Raw genomic sequence first — 26,953 nt, 5'->3', positions numbered from 1 at the left:
TTCCAGCAGGCGTTCTACATGACATCAAAGCTCTCCAAACGGCCTCTACGTGTTGGATCTATATCCCCACGCACGCCTTATAAATGACCGGGCTTAAAAACCCGAGAGTTTGTAACGGAGATACAAATAATAATAATAATAATAATATTCTTTATTGTGCACAATGAAAACATGATTAAATACAGCAAATTAACATAAAACTAAGCAACAACAGGCGGTCTTATCGCTAAAAAGCGATCTCTTCCAGACAACCTTCAGGTAGTAGACATTTTCGACGGGAAGAAATATGTATAAGGGTAGCAAATATAAATGGACAGCCAGAACAGGAAAAAAACAAAATCAGCACAACTAAATATATTACAATATGATTACATACATTAATGCGATATATAAATAAATAAATATATAAATAAATAAATAAATACATATATACATAAATAAATAAATACATACATACATAAATATATCACACAACACAGAATCAGACAGACAGACAGAATGTAATTATTAACGAGTTTGAGGAAGGGACAGATAGTGAGTTTTGAGTTGAGCCTTAAAAATGGGAAGCGATTTAGCATGTCTTAGCTCAGACGGCAGAGCATTCCACAACCGAATTGCTTGGAAGGTAAAAGAATCGTTATAGAATTTAGAAGAAGAAGAAATTTGGGCAAGCAGATAGTTCTGGGAGCATCTTAAAGAAGAGAGGTATTTGAATCGCTCCTTCAGGTAGATAGGGGTAGAGGGGTTGAAGAGAATACCGTACAGGTGAGCAAGAATGTGAGAATTGCGTCGCAAACGTATGGGGAGCCACTTGAGCTCCGAACGGTAATAGGAGACGTGGTCATATTTTCGCAAGCCATAAATGAACCGGATGCATAGATTTTGAAGACGTTCGAGTTTATTTAGTTGCTCTACAGAAAGATCGGGATAGCTGATATCCGCATAATCTAAAATGGGGAGAAGCAGAGCATGAGCAAGCGCAATTTTGGTAGCGAGCGGCAGAAAGTTACGAAGCCGCCGTAGGGATCCTACAGCAGCAAACATTTTCCTACTAACCTCATTGATCTGGGGAATCCAAGATAGAGTACGGTCCATAATTATACCTAAATTTTTAACTTGAAAAGAATAAGGAATCTGTGTGCCGTTAAATAAAATCGTTGGTAAATTAGAAAAATCTATTCGGGAGATTAATTTTGAACTACCTATAATTATTGCTTGCGTTTTAGATGGATTGACGATGAGACCATAGCGATGACTCCAGTCTAAGATGTTTTCTAAATCATTATTTGTAGTATTAATAACGGATGGAAGATCGTCAAGCACACCCTGAGAATAAATTTGTAAATCATCAGCATACAAGTGATAAGAAGAGACAATGTTACTAGTGATGGAATTAATAAATATCGAAAAGAGAAGTGGGGATAGAACGCCACCCTGCGGAACGCCGGCAAGAATGTTGGACCAAGAGGAATGAAAACCTTCTACTTTAATTCTCTGCCGACGACCAACAAGGTAACTTCTAAACCATTGAAGAACTGGAGGTGATAGATTAAGGGAATATAATACTGAAATGAGAATGTCAAAATCGACGGTATTAAACGCGTTACTAAAATCCAACAACGTTAATACCGTCACCATCCTTTTATCCATTCCCTCTCTGATGTCATCAGTGATTTTAATAAGCGATGTGACCGTGCTATGACCGGAACGGAAACCGGATTGGAAAGGGTTCATGAGGCTATATCTATTTAAATAGGAAGTTAGTTGTTGATGGACTAAGCGCTCAAGAACCTTGGAAAGAAAAGGAAGAATGGATATGGGGCGGTAGTCAGAAAAGGAAGAAGGTTTAGACTTTTTAGGTAAAGGGATTATGTGAGCTTCTTTCCAAAGCGTTGGGAAAATACTAGAAGAAATAGAACTATTAAGGATGTGGGTAATGATAGGAACAAGGAGATCAAGAAGTGGGAGGATCATATTACGGCTCACATTGTCTACTCCAACAGCATTGGAGGATACCGATAGTATGTTCTTCTTAACATCACATTCGGAAAATTTTGAGAAAGTAAATTGAGAGGATACAGAAGTTGTGTAATTAGAGAGATCGTTGAGAGTCTGAGTCTTGACCGGTCCACTGAAAGTAGCAGAAGCGGAGAAATGCTGGTTGAGCAAATCAAGATCTACATCCTTATTCACAGGGGATTGCTGAGATTTACCTACTCCTAATGTTTTAAGGAATTTCCAGGTCTTAGTAGGATCGCCATTTTCAATGGAACAGTGGATGTGGCGTCTCTGGGCATCACGGCAAACAGTGCTGCATCTGTTACGCAACGTATGGTACTTTTCCTTATTTCTATCTGATGGATTTATCCTGTATTTAGCTTTAGCTACGTTTTTCTTAGCAATCAAAGATCGTATGTTATCGGTCAGCCAGGGAGCCGGAAGATGCTTAATTTTAACGGGGCGGATCGGAGCATGGGTATCATAAAGCTGTGATAGAAGAGAGTTAAATAAAAGAAGTTTGTCATTCACATCACTAGCCTTAGAAATCACGCTCCAATCAATCTGAAGAGCATCATCGCACAACTGCTCAACGCTCATTCTACCAAAACTACGCTGTAATAGGATTCTGGGTTTAGATTTAGGCGGTCGAATTTTATAAGATAAGAGAAGCAAATCGTGGTAAGAGAATTCTACTGCCGGGTATTGCTCGTATTTAGCAACATGACTTGAGGAGGAAACAAGAGTCAGATCCAGTAAAGATGGAGAACAATTGGGAAAGTGGTGAGTAGGACCAGAAGGGAGAATGGCTAAGTCGCAAGCGCTAGCTAAGGAATTTAATGATTTGGATCGGAAATCATTTTTTAATAAACATGTATTAAAATCACCCATAATAATATGATGATTAAATGAAGGCTTAAGGTCTTCGAGGAGTTTTTCAAGTGAAGAAAAGTAACTTATGTGCATAGAAGGAGAATAAAAAACACCAAGAAGAATCTTTGAATGGGATAAGCAAATGTCAAGAAATAGATACTCTGCTTCGTTGGAACAAGAGGGTGACATACTAATAATAGAAAAAGGAATGTGAGATCGAATATAGATGGCAACCCCACCACCGCCTCTACCGGAGCGGTCATTCCGCACCAACTGGAATCCAGGCAGTGAGTATGAGGTGGACGGCAAGCAAGGTTTGAGCCAGGATTCAGAAACAAGAATGGCATGTATGTTATTTAAATCAAAAGTTAATAAAAGGTCATTATAGTGGGCGGGAATACTCTGAGCGTTGATATGTACAATATTAAAATTATGATGTATATGATAATAGACACTTTCGAAATTTGTGTCCGATTTTATTTATGTTTTAAGGCCTGTGCACACCGGATGCGTGTGCGTAGATGTACACGTGCGCGTTGTAGTATACAGACCCTTATGAGAGACGGCACACCGCTTGCGTGACGTGTGCGTGTGCGGCTCCAACATTTTACGAATGAATAAGCAGGTTTAAGAAATTCATAGATTTCACAAAAAAAAATCAAAAGACGATGTGTGGTATGGCAGATGCATCTTTGATGTCGAGGTATTGTTTTTCACAGCAAAAAAAAAATTAAAAATACCTGCATTTTAAACCATTTTGTGTCAGAAAGTATAAATTTTCGACACAAAAAGATTTGAAATGTCTGGTCTCAAAATCTTGTTTAGCGGCAAGCTATAATTGAGTGAACAAATAAACAGTGGTCGAATCAAGTACCTACGCAGGTTTTTTTTTATCTGGATAACTTTTTTAGTCTGAATACATTAACTACCTACACTAGTCCTTTTACAGACAAAATCACCTCTTATGAGTTCATTGACCTTAACTTTGAGGCGTGGGTATTTTATAAGGATAGTCACAATGCCCTTATTTGATTTTTTATTGACATAACGGTATTTTTTCTCATTTTTACATAATATTGTAAATAGAAAGAATACGTTTGGATTTGGAATCACTGCATTGTTATCTTTTGTCTTTTTATTATTACTAGGTAAGTACGATGTGATTTTTAATAAAATAAATAAGTAGGTACAATGTTTGTGATGGCACTTACTTAATCTAAATATATACATTAAATATTTTGATCATATATTACACAATTAAAAATATTAAGCGTGCAGTTTCACAACTAAAATATTATTACTGCTTTTATACCTAATCGTGTTCATAAAACATAATTAGTATAACTCATTACACTCATTTTACAAACGCAAGTTATTCGTTAAATAACTTAATTTATGAGCATCATTTTTTTTACATTTTTAATTACTTAATTATACTTACAAGTAAAATTAATGGCTAAGTGTTCGCGTCGTTCGAAAATCGTTTTGTCTCCATTAATTAGTCACATGTGAACAATACTGATTCAAAGTTAATAATTTAATTAGGTAACTATATTTCACTTACAAAGTTTTTTAAGCACATTAATTTATTTTAACGGCCTCGGGTCGTAAGGCGTGGCGTCATGGCCGACATATCTATTGTTCTTGCGTACTTGGAATCCTTGTCCTGGCGAGGTGTTGTAGTATATGACTCTGCGGATACCGAACGGGTCTACGTATCCGAAGCTGCCCGTCCGTTCGTCAGAACTATCGGTTTCCTCCTCATGGTACTGTTTCGGTAGATAATACCTGAACCCGTTTCTCCTAAACGCTACGCCATCGTAACCAGGGAATTGAGGAGTGTAACCGTCGCCGATCTGTGCTCCGGCTCTCTGCCTAGCGAGCCAGGCATCCGCGTGTCTATAAGAATTTGGGTTGTAGATGTCGACTCTTCTGTATGGTGTGCTGTCGCTGGCGTAGTAGCCATCATCGATGCTGTTAGTGTCGTACGAGTTTGGAGGTGAAGCTTCGCTTGAGGTTATCGGTCTGAAGTCGTAGTGCGGGGTTGAGGTATCGACAGAGTTTGGCGATACGTGAACGCGAGGTGTCGAGGTCGGGAGGCGAGCTGTGATGGAAACTTCCGAGGGGTAAGGCGGGGCGAAGGTTGAAGATGGCACTGGGGTTTGGGTGGTGGTGCTGAAGCGAGGGGTGCCTCGATTCACTGGCACCTGTCGGTGGGCTGGTGCGGGTGTCACGCCGAAGCCAGAGTCTGTTGGTGCGGTTTTTGCTATTTTCAGTGACTCCTGAAAGATGCGAAATGATGAGCAAAAGATAAAGGGCTCACTTTTTCTTGGGTTGTTTTATAGTTCGGGCGGGGAATTTGCATTTTGCTGCAGCATTTGTTGTAAAAAAAAATGGTGAGTTATTGAGAATGATAAACGAAATTGATAATGTGTTAATGGAATTATGAAACATCATACCCCAATAGGTCGGTTCTGTCCCACAAAAACAGTCTTAGATTTGTATATTCTGTAGCCTTCATTGTCAGCTATGTAGTCTTGCAACCGTAGGTAGCCGTCTGCACCGACCCATCCAGTCGTACCTGTATAAAAACCACATCAAAATAAATACGTGGTCCAAATAAGTAGCAAGTCCATAAAAACTATTTCGTTGTGGGCGTGATAAGTAAATGTCTCAAAACGAGATCATAGTTTACCATGTGGCCACCCACACTAAGTATGTGTTTTTGTCTGTTGTTTTTAGTGTTATCATGTGTGATACATTTAAAGACATAGGAAGTCAAGTAGGTAGCATATACAAATATTCAGTTTTAATTGTTTTTGGGCTGACTAATATGGAGGGAATATGTTAGGTGGCTTCAATGAATTAAACCTATTAAGATATTTATTTATTTAAACTTTATTGCACAAAATATATACACCAATGTACAAATGGCGGACTTAATGCCAAATGGCATTCTCTACCAGTCTATGGGCCAAACAGATCTCTGACTACTCTAGACTACAATTGAGAGAGAGAGAACGAAAGAAATACAGAGAGAGAAATTGAGATATGTAGATCTAATGAAAACAACAAGCAAAACTATTGCCGAATATCGCTCTATTATCTAAGTAATGTCAGAGACCGTGACTTAAAGAGAGACGAGTCATATTTGACAATTTTTTCTATGAAAAACTAAGTCTATTTCAAACCGAGCCGTATTTCCGCCTAACGCTCCTTGCGGTAATATAGCTCGTTGTGTGTCTGGTAGAACGGTAGCTCTAATCGTTTCCATCTTTATGTGTTGGTCGGTCCTGTACTGTACTCACCACCAACTGTTGTGGATCAGTTGAAGGAAGTTGAGCGTCTGTGAGAGTAGCGCTCCTGGTTTGGATGTGTTAATCTGTACTCACCGACAACTGATCCATCTTTCAGCCTGCGCTCCTTCCTGTACTACTCGTTGTGGGTCTGTTAAAGGAAGTAGCGCTCGTCTGTAGGTATATGTTGAATTATACTCACCGACAACTGATCCATCTTTCAGCCTGCGCTCCTTCCTGTACTGTTCGTTGTGGATCAGTTAAAGGAAGTTGAGCGTCTGTGAGAGTAGCGCTCCTGGTTTGGACGTGTTAATCTGTACTCACCGACAACTGATCCATCTTTCAGCCTGCGCTCCTTCTTGTACTACTCGTTGTGGGTCTGTTAAAGGAAGTAGCGCTCGTCTGTAGGTATATGTTGAATTATACTCACCGACAACGGATCCATCTTTCAGCCTGCGCTCCTTTCTGTACTGCCCGTTGTGGGTCTGGTAAAGGAAGTAGCGCTCGTCGTCCTCGTCGGTCTGTATGTGGAACTGGTCTGGGTCTTGCTGCGGGCTGTAGCCGTCGAGTGCTGCTAGCGCACCACACGCGCATATCTGAAGAAAAAGATAATAAAATATGAACATTACGCGGTCAGTATTTTGCTTTCAATGAACAGTTTTGTGTCCAGGGGGCTTAGCTAAGGTGATAGCTTACATCGATTTTTTAAAATAACGTGATAAGATTTCATCATTTTAATATTTGTTGTTTTTGATACCATTTGTTTATCTTGCTCACAATAGTTGAATATTATGCGAGATACCTAGTGGTACCATTACCTTCACAACAGATAGCCCATTTTCTTACACATCTGTTTTCCAAGTACATAATATGTAGCCGTGCGTTGCTACACCGGCCTTCGGGGTTCGGTTAACATCTATTGTTTAGAAGATTACTGATTCCGTCTCTAATTCGTGGCAGCCATTGTTCCTCACAATCCGCCCGATTTTACGGAAAACGCGAGCGAACAGAGTAACTGACCAATTTTAAACCTTACTGCAATGAGTTAAGGTATATAAATAGTCATTTAAGTGTGCTGTTAGTACTGACAAGACATCAGTCTACTCAAGTCTTCTTCAGAGACCTTGGAAGTCTTATTGTTTTAAAGGGACAGAGTAAATATATCATTGGTCACGTATAAGGAGCGGTAGTTACTGGTTTCATGAATATGCAAGTTTGCGTAATGTTTATGGCATATTGAGTCGCTAGATGTTGCTAATGTAGGCTTGATAAATTGACGCAGAATTAGCTTTGATACATTAGTACTTGTTTGTGTCCGACCGAAACCGGATTTTTTGCAGAAAACGAAAACGGTCCCGGTTTTACTCTAGTTTCGGTCAAAACCCAACCTACGGCTGAAAAACTTACGGCGTTTACTTTGTCTTTTGTGTATTCGGTATATTAATATGAGAGCTCTAAATGTAATTTTTCAAAAAGAAAATTAATTTATATAACCTCAACTCTCTCCTTGGGACTTTTCTGAACTTATTTCATCTTAAATCTCAATACAAGTTGACATGGGATTTTTATATAAAGTTATACATTCCGTCTAAGCTAACTAATTTTGCGCCGTGTTATATTTTTTTGTAAATTGTCATATTGTATAAGAAAGACATGAATTTGACACAAATGCTTACAGTATTTTTAACAAATCAGTCACAACGACGGGACTTAACCGCGTAAAATTAAGTTTTAAATGTAGGTACCTCCGACGTTTCGAGGACGACGTTGTCCCCGTGGTCTCGGAGAAGACTGGCTAAAGTTGATATAAACATCTTCTAAACGCGCGAGTTTAACTTAATTTTACGCGATTAAGTCCCATCGTTATGAATAATAAGAGCCAACAGGATCTAAGATTTAAATATTTTAGGTAAATATACCCGTCTCGCTAACGGAAGCGGCTCCTAAAACTAGTGCGATAAGGACAAGGCGAAAAATCCTGCGTAAAAATATTAAAAATCGAGGTTTTGTACTCGACTGTTTCCTCGTCCAAAACTTAACCAATCGTAACCGAATTTGGAAATCTAAATGATTATGACATTATCTGTGTCGGACCGTTTTGCTTTTTTGACTAATTGATGTCAGTTTTCAATAGCACGCCTCTCATTGCGGCATAGTCAATTAGGCCATTTTGGCCATTTTTGAAGGGCTCTAGCGCCTTAAAAAACAAAAATATCAAAAAAAGCAAAACGATCCGACACAGATATTGACAATATTAATCTGTGTTGAAAAAATCATTGCTCTAGATTCAAACCCCACGGAGAAAACAGTCGAGTACGTTTGTATGGAGAAATGACCACTCCTGTTGGCTCTTATTGAAATCAGTGCTGTGCAGTTAGTTTGGTCCAACTCTAAGTTAAATGTTATTGATGGACTGCAGTCCTTGGCGCCGACAGTTGTTGCTAACACTCCCACGCCCTGCCCTCGTAGATCTGACACGCTAATCGAGCGCAACTAGTGTTGGTTTGGTATACACTCGAGTCCTTCGAGTCCACTGTTAGACTCAAGTATATTTAGCCGGAGAGCTAGCCACGGAAATAGGTATGCAATTTATAGAGCAACGAAATCCCTCTAGTTAGTATGCCATACTATCATTATTAATTAATCCGGGCGCCTGGCAGCTGTCTAGCGGTGGGTGTGGGAGTGGATGGGCAACAAAGTGGTTGTAAAATCAATTGAAGGTGTGCAATTTATAGAGCTATGTGTTTGGTGTGATATAATAGCTAATTATGTATATAATTCAAATATAACAATGCCAGGCGTTTTATTTGGGGGAAAAGTAGTAGGGATTTCGTTGCTCTATAAATTGCATACCTATTTCCGTGGCTAGCTCTTAGACCAATTATTGATGGACTGTAGTCCTTGGCACCGACAGTTGTTTCTAACGCTCCCACGCCCTGCCCGCGTAGATCTGACATGCTAATCGAGCGCAACCTAGTGTTGGTATATACTCGAGTCCACTGTTAGACTCAAGTATAATGTTTTTAATGTAGTCCTTGGCGCCAACAGTTGTTGCTAACGCTCCCACGCCCTGACCACGTAGATCTGACACGCTAATCGAGCGCAACAAGTGTTGGTATATATACTCGAGTTTCCTCAGTCTAACTTTAGGAATCAAGTCTGTTTTTTGACTCTTGAGATTAACAGTTTTGAATGATTCACGGTTAGTTTCACATTTGGGCATATCGACCGGGATCTATCTTCAGTTACCCGTGAACAAGATGCATGTAACTCCGTCGAAATATCGAGAGCTCGAAGACAATACAAAAGGTAATCACGGTTCATATTCCGGTCGTATATAATTATGTAGGTACTAAGTCGGGTCTGTAAATAGACTCGATAAGGCTGCTGTTCTCACCACTAGCGGCAAACTTGGCTGTGCAATTTTGCTGCAACGGGATATTTTGTTGCACTAACACTGCACTGGTCTCATTCAATTTGTACCTGTCATTAACTTAATCTCGACCTACGTGCACATAAACAAATTAAGCTGATAGAAATGTCCGAACGCTTTTTATTCATCTACGACCGAACAGATCGATTTTTAATTTTTTTTAATGACCCGAGCAAAAAAAAACTTTATCTGTTTAAATATAAAAAAGTATGGAATGTATTATTGCAAATACCGTAATATGCTGCCACTGTTACAAGAACTGTGAAAAATAAAGTGGATTTGCGTCCCCAGAATAATCAATAATATATGCGTCATATGTTGCAGTATTACATACATTAAACATGTCGTTTAAGAACAACTTTCGATCACCTAGATTTTCGATTTAAAATCACGAAATGTCACACCGAACTGGCTAACCTAACCTAAGCTAGCAGGTGTAAATTTGAGATATTTGTGACGTCCCACGGGTAAAGGTACCTTATGGCCGTTGGCGCTTACGCTATTATTAACGCCGCTCCGCCGCCGCGCGCTATTATTATTGCGGCGCTATGCGACGTAGGCGCCAAGTGCCATAAGGTACCTTTTGCCGTGGAACGTCACATTTATTATTTTTTACGGCTGCAAGTGTAACGATTAAAACGTTACATCATCATATCAACCGATACACGCGCATTGCTAAATGTAGGTACAAAAAGCCCTCCCATTAATCTGTGGAAATCGGTTGAAACCATAGTTTATTTTTAAGTTTAGTTTTAAATTTTAGTTTTTATTATACAGGTACCTAGTTCATCATAAAACCTATCAAGACTTGGGTTATTAATTTCATTGTATGAGAAACTTAATTATGTACTGATATTTTAATCAAATAAATATTTGTATCAATTTATAAGATCATAATAATTCCAAACAAAACTGCAAATATAAAACATGAATGACGTTTGACGCGCAATGAAGATTAGATATCTAGCTACATATGAATTAAATTGGGTTTAAATTGGTTGTTGCTGTTACAGTCTCATATGTCGTTCCATAATGAATCATACGTCATGCACTGAAGTGCAAATGCATTATTGATGGCAAATGACCATGTCAAAATGTTCTAAGACCCATGTAAGCCATTAATTTTAGCATATGCGTATCTCTTATTAGTTTGTGCAAGTGCAAGATATCGTCATCGGGTGGTATAACGCATGTCTAACAATTTAAATGTAGGTAGATTGAATGCTTTCTACGTAGCCTGGATCATGTGTGCCCTAATAGCCCCATAGTACGTTAAATATGTATGAAATACTTAAATGTAGGTTCATTAAGGAAGGAAATCCACGCCGCACGACATCCGAAAGTCACGTATAAAATAAATAATAATTCAATTAAACAATAACATGTTAATAAATCTATTGTTTTGCCTTACGTTTTTGTCAAACGCTAAACGACAATTATCGACGACGCCCTTAACGTCCTGTAATAGACAAAGACTATGTTTAAGGAAATGCCCATGTAAATTGATTATGGTTGGTGAATACCTATTGTGGCCTTACGGTCTCATGGAATAACAATGCTCATCTGACGACCTACAGACTCAGCAGACGTGGGATGGTAACTAAGGCCCTACGCGGAAATATTCTAATATACCTCGATGTGAAGCCGCCAGGAAGATTTTTTTTCCTAGGACGGAATTCTAAATTATTTGTGTTAATTCTTTGACTAAAAATACAAATATTTTTAAACATATTCTTAATCAAAGGGTTGTCAAGTATTTGTAAAGCTAAATAATGACAAAATAATGAATATTCAGATGATTAAATATAGCAATTACGTATAGGTACCTTAAAAAAATTGTAAATCGTGATCACCGATTCCATTGAAAAGTTAACTGACGTATAGGCAGCGATCAAATTGGCGAACTAGGTTCAGGTTATGCTTTTGGTTAGGTATTAAATAGTCAGAATTCAGAGTAAATAGTACAGAGTAGATATTTCCTTACTTATATTAATCATACTATTCTCGATGCCTAAGTCTTTATAGAAAATGGCAACCGAAACTTAAATAAAGAATTAATGATAAATTACTTTACTTCTGCTGCTACGAAACGACATAATAGTGCAGCTAACATAATTTAAACTTACGTTTCTGTATGTTATTATGGCAAATACCTAAGGTAATCGTAAGGTTAGTTGTACATTTCATTTCATTTCATTTCATTTACTTTATGCAAAAACCATGTTTATAATAAGGTGTTACATAAACATTTGGTACATGGTCGCCCTGCAATGGGCATAGCACTGTCTTAAAAACTAAAACACGATCATCTTTAGAATTGGTAGTTGTAGTAGAAATATAACAATAATAAACAATTCATAATAAATATAGAACATTGGTGATTTATCGTCAAGAAACAATTATAGTAGATTAGAATTATTATAATAAAATTAGTTAAATGTCAAGTCGTTACAGTTATAGTTTGTTAAATTATCATGAAAATACTCAGTTATGGTATAATAACATTTTGAGACAAGTAATTGTTTTAGACGTCTTATGAAGGTAAAGTCTAGTTCTTCGATATGATATATTTAATCATTTTCAAAGAATGCCAGCTAATTGGTATAATATACACGTTCAGATGTGACGCATCGTGATGGTGCCTGTGTGACAAGGTCTTAAAATCGACCACTTGGTTGTTATGTCACTCACAAGGGCATAGCTGATGTCTGAATTACATTTTAAGGTCACCATGTATGGGGGTAAACAACAGCATATCGAATAATTAGCGATTTGCATATGGATGAATTGAAACATTGATTAGTATTAATCTAATGTACTCGCTTGTCTATCTATCTAGGTTAATAATTATTGTGTACTTATCTTGAGACGAATCGAAATAAATCCATACCTATGCCTAACTGAAATAGCTTAGTACCACATAATAAACTATTATTTATAATTTTTTCTTCATTTCTTTCCTTTTTTTGCGCCGTTGGTACAGTACGGATGTCTACCGTCTCCAATTCTCCCTAAATTGCTCAAAGGTTAACTGGAAGAGACCTATTAAAGGGATAAGTTCGCCTTTGTACTAATGACGAATGTTATTTTTCGTGTATTTTTCTGATTTTTGTACATACAATTAAGTGTTTTATTACTAGGTATGCTTAAATTGTATGTCATATATCTTTTGATATTGGTAACAATAAATAATATTTTTTTCACCTCAGCAGCTCGAACAAGGGTACTTTGCTACTTAAAAACAGTGAGCAAAATGCGATTTTGCTCACTGAGTGAGATAAAATGAGTAAAATGCGATTTTGCTCACTCAGTGAGCAAAATGCGATTTTGCTCACTGTTTTTAAGTAGCAAAGTACCCTTGTTCGAGCTGCTGAGGTGAAAATTTAATTGTTCGTATATCTTAAGAAAACATGAGTGAATAGAGGTAAGCGATGAAGAAGGAATACATTTTTCGGGTTCTCTAATATGTTCTCACTGCTGAGGTGAAAAATGTTGTGTACTACACGAGATCAAAGTTATTTACATCTCGTGCGCTTTTGAGTCCCTTACTACGCTCAAGATTCTAAATTAGATTCACTCGCTACGCTCGTGAATCTATTATAGAATCTTTCGCTTGCACGGGACTCAAAATAAGCACTCGAAGAAATAACAAACTTTGATCTCTTGTTGTACAAATAACTATATTCTGTTCAATCCTCTTAAATTGTTTCTCTTGTTCCGGTATTTATCTTACCTGAGTAATATGCTGAAATGAACTAGTCTAGTATAAATAGTTAGAAACCATAATTATGAACAATTGAAGCTCACGTACAATTCAACCACATATACCTAGCAGCACCAGTCAATTTTACCCAATACGTAGTTTGTAAATATTCATTGATTGAATCGAAATAAAACTTACGTCATTTACCTACACGTAACATGTGTAAAGTCGTCATTTGACGTGACTATTTTTTTGCGAATACCATAATACGAAGCACTCGTATCGCATTGTGCCTCGTTAGGCATTGAATTATCTGTCATTCAATTGTAAGCTTTAATCTAATGACATAAGGTCAACACTTTATTAAATTTTCTGATCTAAATTAGTAAGAATCAATCCAAACATTTGCATTTAAATGCCTTGTTTTGGACATTATAATATGATGGCGTTTACCTGTTTTAATCATGACATGATATTCACTAAAACTTACGAAGCTTTTAAATTCCTCTATCTTCTAGCAGTCCAGGCCGGGCTAGCACATGATTGGCGCTACAGTATTTATTAACATAGTTAGAAAAAGACGGGTAATACCTAATAGTCTATCTTAATTGCCGCGAGATACTGTCGCGCCAATCATGTGCTAGGGGTGCAGAAGCCTATAAAAATACCTCCCGTTCCATTCAGATTTGAATATGTATTTTGACATATCCAACATTGCATTTATCTCGGCAATTTTGGTGTCTGGACGACTATAGGTTAAAAATAAAAGCGCACGTTTAGACTTAGACCAAGAGAAGTCTGCAAATATTTTGATAGCACACGCACCGCAAGTGTTAATTAAAACGTCATAATTTCATAGAAGTTTGACGTTTTAAATAACATTTGCACTGCGTGTGCTATCAAAATCGTTGTAGACTTCTCTTAGTCTAACTCTACAAGCATTTGTAGAAACAAGTTTGTTTGAATGTCTTATCATTATCACCGGATGAATTTTGGTTTTTATATATTGCCCTTGCACGAACGCCTACTCTCTTTCAACAATATCCGATAGTTGCAACAAACCTGTAATTTTCCTGCATCTAAATTTAATGTATGCAGTACGCGTAGGCTTCTAAATTTAATGTATGCAGGTTCCAAAGGTTCACAGAGAACGGAACTAAATATTATGACAGCGGTACCTAATGAGAGATATTAAGTTACTAAGTAAATAGGCGAAATTCTTGTATTATAACGATGAAAGTTAATTTCTCATTATGTTAATTGTGTTATTAACGATTTGTGTCGTAATTTTGGATTACAATTGATATTTTGATGATATAAATAGGAATGATTAGTCTAGTTCGACATCAGTCACTTGAGCTGCCTGCAGTTGAAGACTTCACCTTCATCCTTCAAAATGAAACTGGTAAGTCATCTCAGCTTTGAAAATAATAATTTTATTATAAACTGAAATAAATATCATACACTTAAGAAAAAGTGACCTGGCCGTGGTGGGAATCGAACCCGCGTTGGTTGAATAGATGGCAGCACCATCTCTCTCGCGATACCGCGTAATCCAGTTAAGGATTCGTACAGCAGGTGCAAGCACGTACTGCTCGCCCTTAGAGTAGGTCAAAGGCGCCTAGCCTTTCAAAGATAGCATACACCAGAGAATTTGGGATGGGTACCACCAAGCCCAAGTGGTCTAGTGGTCAGGACGTTAGCTGCGTAAGCAGAAGACGCGGGATCGATTCCCGCCTCGGCCACCGGTGGACTTGGTCACTTTTTCTTTAGTGTATGATATCTATTTCAGTTTATAATGTCCTTTCTTGATTTTATCTGTCTTATAGAGGGTCGTTAATACAAGCAGTTTAACAAAGTTTTTGCAAATAGATATTCGTGTTCGTGGCCCGTTACATACCTAAATCCAGACACACCGTATCCTCAGTAACTAACGAATACTTTCTGCAGTTCGTAGTAGCCGTCTGCCTGATCGCCGCCGCCGCGGCCGCGCCCGGGAGCCCCGCTGAGACCGCAGCCCGTCGGGCGCTCCCGGCGCTCCAGCATGAGGAGATCCATGACGAGTTCGGGCAGTACGCGCTCCGCTACGTCACGGCCGAGGGCACGGTTGTGTCCGAGCGAGGCCGCCTGGTCCCTACTCCTGATGGCAAGGCCTACGTGCTCATCACCGAGGGCGAGACCTCCTTCATCGGTGATGATGGAAAGACCTACGTGACCAAGTACAGCGCCGGTCTGGATGGTACTCGCGTCGAGGGTGCTCATCTCCCCATCCCTGTTGAAGCTACCGCTTAATAAATTTGATTGATATTGAAAAAAAAGGTATATTTTCGTCTACCCATAAAGTCATTGTAAAAGCTTTACTAATAACGGGCCTAGGGTATGTAACAATACACTATAGGTACTCAAGAATAAGCTGACCACAAGGAATTATGTTAAATGTTGGCAGTAAAGTACATACAAAAACTAATTAAAACTGCTTGTATATAGTGCTTGTGTAGATGTGGACTGTGTACATAATAGTGGTATTTTGTGACACACGTATTAGGTTCTTCGACATACGACACAAAAATCTAAAAAACCAATCCAACTACGGTCGTATTAATCCAGTATCTCAATTCTCAAAATAATCGATGCACATGATATAATTTTAACCACCAAACTGCTTTTTGCATAAAATATACACTATGAGGCTTAGATGACTATATTTTCAAGTCTGAACCAACCAACGCTATTAAGGAGTGTCAAGTTCAGCCAATTATCACTAGACACAAGGTCTTTTCTAGTGATAATTGGCTAAACTTGTAAGGCCAAAGCCTAATTTAAGTCATCAAACTATTTTCAAAACTTCTTTATTAATCACCTATCTCGGAATGCGGACTACAATGATAACATGCAAATCCATTAAGGCATAGCACGTTAATTGACGGCAGTTTTTAATTGATATTTGTTTGAAGTCACCGGGTGACGAACAAGGTTGTATGAATCACAGCCTTGCCTAGATTTGGTCACCATTTTACGTATACTTAGTAAAGGTAGTTTTAGACGATACGTAGGTACTATTGGTAAATCATTTATGTCACGTTTTTCTGAAGGGTTTCTGACAAAATTTGCTACTCTGCCCATAACGCACACAAACTGTACCTTATTTGTACCTTGTAGGTACTATATTATATAGGTATGGGCACGACAGTTGAAGTCACACACACAACAACAGAATCCATGTAACGACAGCGGGATTTGGAAATAAGTATTCTTTTTTCGTACCAATAGCAAGTTGAAACGCCTTCAAGATGGACCAAAAAGTTTTTTCAAGATTTTTGTTTAGCCTAATTTCGTGCGCTTAAGTCATATGATTCACTCATTCATTCAAGACTGATTTTGCGATTATTAATCTATGCGTGTAATCATTCACCTCAATTCTCCTTACAATATCTATATGGGAGATTTGAAAACTCATTTAATTTAATTGTTTACCTACCTTATATTCGCGCAAATTAATTCCAAGTTCAATAAAAGTGGATTTTCCAATAGTTATATGACTGATGTCGTTTGATTGCGTTTAAAACGTACATATATACGTAACCAAAGTAGTGAATCGTGTAACCTAGTCCTTATACAGAGTTTATGCGCCGTGCCGACGGCCTTATAAGGAAACGAATTAGGGCTGGCGCAGACGGGTGAATGTGAGCGCGCGAACACGGGCGCCGGACGCTCGCCCACGACCACGTGCGACTCGATCGTGCGAAATTGCAAGGTTTTTTAATTTTCTTTAAGAGCCAACAGGAGCTGAGATTTAAATATTTTAGGTAAATATACCCGTCTCGCTAATGGAAGCGGCTCCTAAAACTAGTGCGATAAGGACAAGGCGAAAAATCCTGCGTAAAAATCTCAAAAATCGGGGTTTCGTACTCGACTGTTTCCTCCTCTAAAACTTAACCAATCGTAACCAAATTTGGAAATCTAAATGATTATGACATTATCTGTGTCGGACCGTTTTGCTTTTTTGGCTAATTGATATAAGTTTTGAATAGCGCGCCTCTCATTGCGGCATAGTCAATTAGGCCATTTTGGCCATTTTTGAAGGGCTCTAGCGCCTTAAAAAACAAAAATATCAAAAAAAGCAAAACGGTCCGACACAGATATTGACAATATTAATCTGTGTTGAAAAAATCATTGCTCTAACTTCAAAACCCACGGAGGAAACAGTCGAGTACGTTTGTATGGAGAAATGACCACTCCTGTTGGCTCTTAAGGATTTCTATTCTTTAATATTTGAGATCGAATTGCCACTTTAAATGGACGAGATAATTTAGTTTTCTACTAGATTTTGCTCGCGAAGAACTTTAAATTTAAATTAAAAGTGGAAAAATTCACTGTCTTGGGTGAGACTTGAACCCACGACCACTGGATCACTAGTACAGTGCTCTGCGATGTGAGCTACCAAGACCGTACCCAATTCAGCGAATATTTCCACCATATATGAGCCCTAAGGAGGCTCATAGCGACGTCTACCGTAAGAGTCCTACACCGTAAGAGTAGTGTAATATTCGCTGAATTGGGTACGGTCTTGGTAGCTCAGATGGCAGAGCACTGTACTAGTGATCCAGTGGTCGTGGGTTCAAGTCCTACCCAAGACAGTGAATTTTTTCCACTTTTAATTTATTTCGAAGCTTAATAGCATCGTTCGCAGACGTTTCTGCTTAATACAAAATTATATAACTTTAAATTTTATAATAAATAGCGTTTATATACAGGTTAGTTTTAGATACATATTAATACCTACATCTCAGTAGTTAGTTCGACTGAGTGAGTAAGAAGCATGTGGGTAAATAGATAAATTGGTACCTATTGGCGTCATGAGCCTGTGTCGTGTAGTGAAACAGGTAGCTGTAAATGATAGAGTCTTCTAACACTTTATAACACGAGGAAAATCTGGAGGTTAAACATGTCCCGTCACAGAGGAAGGCCAAGGTATGGTTCAGTCTCCAATGGTATTTACCTATCTGCATTGTTATCTATAGATTTTTAACCTAATGGTTAATGAGACTGAAATATGTAAATAAACTACGTATGAAGAAGACGGAAAGGCATAGGTACTTATTTAAATCTAAAATTAATTTAACTTTAGGTACATTTTTAGCAATATTTTATCTAAGTATGAGTCAATTATTAAACTGTCAAATTTAGATACTCGTAAAGTGATTATGTCCGTTCGCCCGGAAAGAAAAGAAACTGATTAACCCTGAACTTCTCAAATGTAAATGATTGAACTTTGCATTTTTTGCTGACCGTAGCAGTAACCTAGAGACGCAGCGTGACGTCTTAAACCATCAAGTTTTTGCCGCGCATGCATCGGTGTCACTGCCTACTTGGACACAATGGACAAGTCATGTCATTGTTTCTTTTACGGATTCATGTTTTAATCATTTTGATGCGCAATCAACGGAGCGCCTGCACCCCTAGCACACGATTGACGCGACAGTATCTCGCGGAGAGATAGACTACTCGTCTTTTTCTAACTATGTTAATAAAAGAGGGACGGGTAGTCTATCTCGCCGCGATACTGTCGTGCCAATCATGTACTAACCCGGCTGATACAACTAAATTATGTTTATTAAGAGGATTGTTGACGACAGGTTCTCCATAGTAGTCCCCGTTTTCCTCACTAGATATTCAAAATATTTTTACACAATTTATTGTATATTAAACTTAGCTACCTATGCTCCTTCGTTTTTTTTGGTTATTATAAGAGCTGGGAGCGAAAACCAATCCCATAAAAATTTTAATAGCTTAATTTTATATAAAAGATTCTAAATTTTTAATATTTACAAACCAAGGGGCATATAGGTAGTTGTGGTTAAATAATATACATCGAATTGCGTAAAAATGCTTTCTGTAATGTTCATATCTAGAGAGGAAAATGAAGACTACGTTTGTGTGGAGAAGCGGTCACGTAATTTGTGTCTTTCAAGTAGTGACACTGTATACATATCAATTATAAACTGAAATAGATGTCATATACTAAAGAAATAGTGATTATTTATAGTAGTTTATGTGACTGCTACATAATGAGAGGCATTAAAATACGAGTGTGGGTTTAAGAAACGAACGTTAGTGAGTTTCTTAAAAGGGTCACACGAGTGTTTTAATGCCTAATTATGTACAGTTACATACACTACTTTATCTAAACACATACTTAAAACGAACTAAAAGATAAACTGTACGTCAAATGGCGGCGAATGAAAACTTTTTTCACGCATGTCACACATTCGTAGTTTTTTTTAATTCCTAGACAAAATAATGAAGTCCCTATTCTCATGTCACTCGAGATCAAATATCGTGCGGTTTATATTAAAAAAACATACTAAATTGACATTTCGTATCGATAACTGTTTTAATATCTATGCATACTAGAATAGAGACCCACTTGAGTTTTGACTGCTGTTCCAAATTTAAACTTATAACCTTACAAAAATCTATAACGTTACCTATGTACTCGTACATTAAAGTACAAATTTTCCTACTACCACAGATAAGAAAGTTCTCATAGTAAAATTGGTTGTAATAAAGCTTGTCATTTCCTACGGTTTCTGAACGCATTATAGAGCACTAATGACATGTGTGTATATAAATTATTTAAGTTCGATATGTCGTCAATTGGCATCTTGGCTTGGCAGGACGAGCGCCTGATGTTTGTCAATAGCATTAATCATAACCCTCCTTTTGCTTTGCCGTAGTCGGGTAAAAATAAAGCTTCCGTGTAGGTTTGCTTTTTTCGCACTGGCAAGCTTACACCATAATGTATGCCACGCACGATGGCTGCCAATTTACAATGGAAATACACTGTATCATAATTATTGTGACAGGAATGCCAAGAGCAATGAGATCAGCTGCTTGTTAAGGCACTGATCTAATAACAAAACACGCTTGTCTGATTAGTTTTAATTTATTTTTGGCAGCATGAGCCTATAGTGTACCATCGCCCACACTGTTAACAGACAGTTCGTAAACCTTATTACAAAAGGCATAAGGTCCACCGATGGACAGTTAAGAATGTTGCTGCTTGTATTGTCAAGGATCATTATAGAATATTGGTAAAAAGTATCACGTTTTAATTCGCATGATTTCGTAATTATGTTTAGTTAGTTTACCTATTTTAAGTAAATAAATGTTTGTTTTTGGTGTTAAACATTAATAGATATTATGAGGTTCTAAAAGCATGCCAGCTTTAATATTTAGACGTCAAAGAAAAAAATCAATCAAATGGGTTACATGTTACATTCCCGGGAGCATTCAGAATTTTTGATTGGTATCAGGGAGGCAGCTTTTTATTTCTTAGTCTTGCGGCCAAAAGGTTAAAATGGAGTTTCACTAGACTTATATCGACCGGGATATGAACCGTGATTACCTTTTGTATTGTTTTCGAGCTCCCGATATTTCGCCGCAGTTACATGCACTTTGTTCACGGGTAACTGTAGATAGCCGGTGGGTGTCAAAAACTGTTTTAAAATTGAGTTTTCCTAATCGACGTGACCTCAGCCAAATCCGTTGAACAAATTGTTCTTAGAGTTAGATCAAGACAAGTCTGCAACGATTTGATAGCACACGCAGTGCAAGTGTTATTTCAAACGTCAAACTTCTCTATGAAATTATGACGTTTTTAAAGAACACTAGTTTGCACTGCGTGTGCTATCAAAATCGTGGCAGACTTATCTTGGTCTAACTCTAGTTGTTGGGAGTGTGAATAATATAATATGATATTTTTAGAAGTGACTGCTTAAGTACATAAATATCATCATTGTAAAACTTTCAGACTTTTCGTTTTGTAAGGATAACTTTTGAATTGAAATACATCACCTTAATATAGATCGTCATCATACACCAGTGTTTCATGCTGAACTAGACAGGCCTTCAAGCAATTAAAAAACAACAACAACAATTTGTAGATGCAATACAAAAGATAACTTTGGCGAGTGACGCCATATTTGTGAACCTATATCTCAATAGAATCGCAATTCGCACTGAAGGTGCCTGCAGCAATGAACTAGGCCCTAACTTGATTACAAAAGACTTTGAACCCTAAAACAATACAAATATGGTCTACAATGTCAAAGTTACCGCGTGTCCGGCGGCCGTGGGCGCCGCCTACGATGATGTGGGCGGTAGGGCGCAAATCCGCATTGCAAGAAATAGGTACCAACCTTGTATGTCATGTTTTAATAGTAATTAATATTACGTAATAAACATGTGTAGAAGCTTAATCCATGTAAGGTGCCGAAACACATGTGGAGCTATCTATCATTACAACTATAAGGGTAACATTCCATTTCTGACCGCAGCTGCACTACTGGTACTGAACGCGTCGCTGTTACTGTCAATTTCCATAGTAAAATGAACAGTAGTGCAGCTGCGGTTGGAAATGGACTGTCACCATAAAAAGCGCAAAATATTGTTGCTGCAAGTTTATTCGTGTTGTGGTAACTAGAGGCCAATTCGAACTTAGGCATATTCATGCCAAAATGATATCTATATGATGTCATTTATAGCGGGTCTCGCTCGCGCTAAATATGTACATGTATGAGGGAAATGCACTCATGTCTTTAGTGGTTTTGTCTTTCGAGTGACATAATATCAAGTTCTAGGGATTATAATTAGTGACAACATCTAGGACTCTAGGTATATATTTGTAATGAAAATAATTGATTATATCAATTATGAGTCACGTTAAGAATGCGGTACATCTTCTTCGTTTTTTTAGCATTAGAAAAAAGGTAAACAATCTTGACGTGTCTTTTAATTGAAAAACACTTTTGAAAAATAAGTCACGGCAAATGTGTAACAATTATGAATCATATTCGATTATTTACATTCTTAGATTTCATAAGTAATAGTTACTGATTTAAAAAAAAGCGTTTTTCAATTAAAAGACACGTCAAGATTGAGTACCTAGGCTTTTTCTAGTTCTTTTGTAAGAAGTATATTAGGTACTCATTAGGTACATTTATTTTCACCTCACCTATTCCGAAAAGGGCTTTTTCTTCCCAGCTAGGGCAGCTAGAGAATGGATTAACCCTTAAATGCATGATTTTTTCTTTTTGCCCGAAATTAATATATGTAGGTAATATAATTAATATGTAGGTAACATAATTGTTTGCAGTTTCTAGGAAAAATAGTTAAAAAAATTATATCATCGATGTTCACTGCGAAATCAGTGTTAAAAGTTGCATTCATATTTTTGGAAATATATAGCTATTAGTAAAGGGTATAGGAAAAATCTTAACTGCCATCAGAAAGGTACACTATTTATGATGTTCCTATGATAAAGTTTGTAAATATAAAATAATTACAAACCCCGAAAAATCTGCCCAAAATCACATACTAAAAATCATCAACCTCCAGGTTTTTCCAAGTTTTCCGACATTTCGTCTATAAACAAATGTAATTTTTATAAATTAAAATACTGCGTAAATTTATGTAATAATTCGGAAAATTTATTAGTTTTACTATTGAAATAATATACAGGAACAAATAGAATTTGTTTAACCCTTAATCTGTGAGCTGTTTAATGCTTTGTAGACATTTGGCAACACTATGCATTTAAGGGTTAAAGTGGCACTTTTCTTCCCTGTTAGGATGGATTCTCACAAAATTTACTTAAATACTCGTACCATATACGTACGTTTATATGTATTTTCCGCACAATGCACTTTGCACATGGCATAATTTCTATAGTCATAACGTACTTGATTCAGCAAAGAATTTCGTCAGCTTGTCAAAAATGACTTCCCCCTTTCCCCTGTGCAACAGCCAGCTTATTGTTACGTTAAGTGGCCGATTTCATCATAATCTAGGTTAGTGGGTTCTGAAGAGCTTCTTATATATTGGATAACGAGTAATGTTGTAATTATTATACTTGTTAATTAAATTAAGGTAACGTGGGATTATTTATGATATTTTACCACTGATCTGTCTTATGATGTCATTGAGATTGTTGATTCGGAGTAGTTATTTAGCGTTTTACTGTGTTGTTATGTTATTTTAAGATATTTTTTCTATTTGTTCATTCGTTTGATAGAAGACGCATACTATTAAAACCGGCCAAGTGCGAGTCGGACTCGCGCACGGAGGGTTCCGCACCATCAACAAAAAATAGAGCAAAATAAGTAGGGTTTGCACGACGGATCCGAAATGTATGGGAAGATCCGCGGATCCGGATCCAGATCCGGATAATTTCATACATTCCGGATCCGGATTGCAAACCCTAAAAATAAGCAAAAAAACGGCCACCCATCCAAGTACTGACCCCGCCCGACGTTGCTTAACTTCGGTCAAAAATCACGTTTGTTGTATGGGAGCCCCACTTAAATCTTTATTTTATTCTATTTTTAGTATTTGTTGTTATAGCGGCAACAGAAATACATCATCTGTGAAAATTTCAACTGTTTAGCTATCACGGTTCGTGAGATACAGCCTGGTGACAGACGGACGGACGGACGGACGGACAACGGAGTCTTAGTAATAGGGTCCCGTTTTTACCCTTTGGGTACGGAACCCTAATAATAAGACATAGGTACCTACTCGTAGATACTTAACTTAATTGAAGTGCTACAAGAAATTTTACACATATCATCTTGGGTTACTACAGAAATCAGAATACATACGCTCCATTATAATTTGAACATTTCAAAATGTACTTTTCTTGTTCAAATTAAACATTAGCGAGTACATACTACTAATAGCCTAATATTATCTTTACAGACAGCCATTTAAACTAATCTGTGCTCACAAAAAAGCCAGTTTTTCTTACATAAACTGACAGCTGAGATGACGTATTACTTATCTGTAGCCTGTAATTAAGTTGTTTTAGTCTTGTACGCTTGATTGGTCGCTATAAAATAGTTTACGGTACCTTTTTATATGTGCTTACATAAGAGTTTCCATTTAGAATTTTAGAATATACTACGTTGGCGGAAAACAAGCACATGGCCCGCCTAATGGTAAGTATTCACCGTAGCATAGGCTACGAGTATGTTTGCGTCCATAGGGACACCTGCAAATCCAGAGAAGTTACATGCGCGTTGCCGACCCTTAAAAACCTGTACACACTCCTGTACCTACAAGTGTACATAATATTATTATAATAAAATAAATAAAAAGCTTTTTTATTCTTAAAAAAACATTAATTTCGCATGCACCAATCAGCGTGAGCGGTCTCCAAGGTCGTATCAAAATAACATCAAAACCGTAACAAAGTTGTTAATTCTGAATCGGGCTCCTATTTAGTTTATCCATTAGACATTCCTTTCTAGTCATTCGATTTCGAACCGTAATTCTCATGGTAGAGATGCGTTTTTACCGTATGTTGCCGGTACGGACTAAAGGGTTAAAACGATGAAATAGTTAACGTTAAACAATGCAACAAAGCCTAACTGTCAACGTAGAAAGTTCGCATTGCACTTCAAAGAGTTCAGATGTAAAGGAACTCATTAGATCGTTTGGCTAAAGGTATTAAGTGCACGCTTTGTACAAACGGCAACCACTCTTAACTGTCCAAAAGTGGACCTTATTACAAAAGTCATACGGTCCACCGATGGACAGTGTGGGCTTTGGCATGTCGTTGCGAACGTGCACCGCTATGTTGACGGCCTGGGAAGAATAGATCCCTTTGGATAGCATGACTGACGTTTGCGGCGCATTATTGTGAACCTTGTCGGAATGCACGAAGGTTGATATTGGCTTGAACCATGCGCGTTAGTTGACGTATTTAGCGGCTAAAAGGTTAAATTTGTAGGCAACCCTAATGACTTCAATTTTTAAGCCCGCTCACATACATTTTTTTAAACCACGTCTAAACAAGCTTGATGGTAAGCAGTAGCCTATGGACGCCGGAAACTCCATGGGTATTACATGCGCGTTGCCGACCCTTTAAAGCTTGTAGAATACTCCTTTTTGAAGAACCCAATACTGTTAGCCCCTCGGGAAAACCTCGGGCGTTCATTCCACAGCCGGAGCGTCCGCGGGAGGAAATTCCTCATAAGGTTGCGTTCGGATGTCACCTACAGCTGCAGTACTGCGGCGTCGTTGTTGCTGCCGCTGCATCTATCAATTTCCTTGATAAATTGGGTGCCATTCTTCGCCACAATACTACTGAGATTATGGCGCTCATTCCATCAGAAACAGCCGTGAAAATAACGACGCCGCTGCTGTTAACATCCGAACGTCAGCCTAAGGGAAACATTCCATTTCTGACCGCAGCTGCACTACTGGTACTGAACGCGTCGCTGTTACTGTCAATTTCCATAGTAAAATGAACAGTAGTGCAGCTGCGGTTGGAAATTGACTGTCACCTTAAAACCACATAGTGCCATTTAGGTAGCTTAGCTTTTAATATACTTCTAAGAACCTTTGGCATTGACCGTCTAAGGTTGCATTCCCGCACACAGGTATTTAGAATAAAATGTGTATAATTTAAGCGATGACGGTGCTGGCGAAACATTTTCTAATTTCTTAGGTTTAATTTATGTGGCTGACACTCTTGGCATTTAAAGATTAGTGTCGCTGAGAGCCACTCCTTTGATGATGTTTTTCCTATATTTATGTAATATTGTTATTTAGAGAAGATTTATTTGATATTTAAATTGTCTAAAAATGAGGTGGACGAATCATGTCATCAGTTTGCGATTTATTTATTTGATTTATTACAGCTAACAAGCAAAAGCGTTACAAATATTTATAGATAATGTATTATCAACATTACAATTAGTTATGACTAACAAAGACATCATGACCCTAATAAAAATCGAATATAGCCTATATGGCAACGTCCGTCTTAAAATTAACTAATTAATAAATTATACCTATGGAAAACTTTAAAATTTGAAGATGAATCTCTATGAGTAACTACAACCCAAGGTAGGTACCTACGGTACGTATACAACGAACCCAACTATTTAGGGCTAGTGTTGTTGTATTCTTAAAAAATATATAATTTCAATTCCCGCATCTATTCTTCACTCCATTTAGAATAGGCTCTTGCCTAGATAGACCCTAAAGTACTTACCCATAATGTCATCATCATCTTCCTCGCGTTGTCCCGGCATTTAGTCACGGCTCATGGGAGCCTGATGGGGTCCGCTTGGCAACTAATCCCAAGAATTGGCGTAGGCACTAGTTTTTACGAAAGCGACTGCCATCTGACCTTCCAATCTAGAAGGTAAACTAGACCTTATTAGGGATTAGTCCGGTTTCCTCAAGATGGTTTCCTTCACCGAAAAGCGACTGGTAAATATCTAATGATATTTCGTACATACTCGTAAGTTCCGAGAAACTCATTGGTACGAGCCAGGGTTTGAGCCCTCAACCTCCGGATTGAAAGTGGCACGCCCTTTCCCGCTAGGCCACCAGCGCTTCCCCAATATACTTTCCCATAATGTATCCACACACAAATTACCGTTCCAAGTTCAAAGAAAGTAAATCAGAGCTCGGATGTACCACCGTGTTCCGCCGACAACGAAAGTGAAGCACGCGCACTATGCGGTTCTCACGCGACGAAAGCGTCTGACGTAATCAATCGTGCGCATGTCCGTGCACTCCCTATTGGCCGAGTCCACTTAGCCAGTGCTGTCACAACAATATCCGTTGTCAATATTC

General features: G+C 37.8%; 2 protein-coding genes across 2 annotated transcripts in view; one reads left to right on the top strand and one right to left on the bottom strand.

The window, feature by feature from the left end:
• Positions 1–4,198: 4,198 nt before the first annotated feature.
• Positions 4,199–26,953, bottom strand: part of LOC134650142 (uncharacterized) — a 53,170-nt gene continuing 30,415 nt past the window's right edge. The window contains exons 2-4 of the mRNA XM_063504999.1: positions 6,598–6,763; positions 5,331–5,452; positions 4,199–5,153 (exon numbers count right to left, since the gene is read on the bottom strand). Coding sequence (XP_063361069.1) covers positions 4,458–5,153; positions 5,331–5,452; positions 6,598–6,763 — 984 coding nt within the window. The 3' untranslated portion in view covers positions 4,199–4,457. The remainder of the gene's footprint in view (positions 5,154–5,330; positions 5,453–6,597; positions 6,764–26,953) is intronic.
• LOC134650602 (flexible cuticle protein 12-like) lies at positions 14,576–15,621 on the top strand. The gene is made up of 2 exons (XM_063505553.1): positions 14,576–14,708; positions 15,254–15,621. Exons 1-2 carry the CDS (start codon positions 14,700–14,702, stop codon positions 15,593–15,595), a joined length of 351 nt encoding a protein of 116 aa, XP_063361623.1. The 5' UTR covers positions 14,576–14,699; the 3' UTR covers positions 15,596–15,621.

The sequence above is a fragment of the Cydia amplana genome, chromosome 8 (assembly GCF_948474715.1).
Source record: "Cydia amplana chromosome 8, ilCydAmpl1.1, whole genome shotgun sequence".
NCBI lineage: Eukaryota > Metazoa > Arthropoda > Insecta > Lepidoptera > Tortricidae > Cydia > Cydia amplana.
The sequence above is the reverse complement of the archived record's forward strand: the minus strand, read 5'-3'. Positions and strand labels throughout refer to the sequence as shown.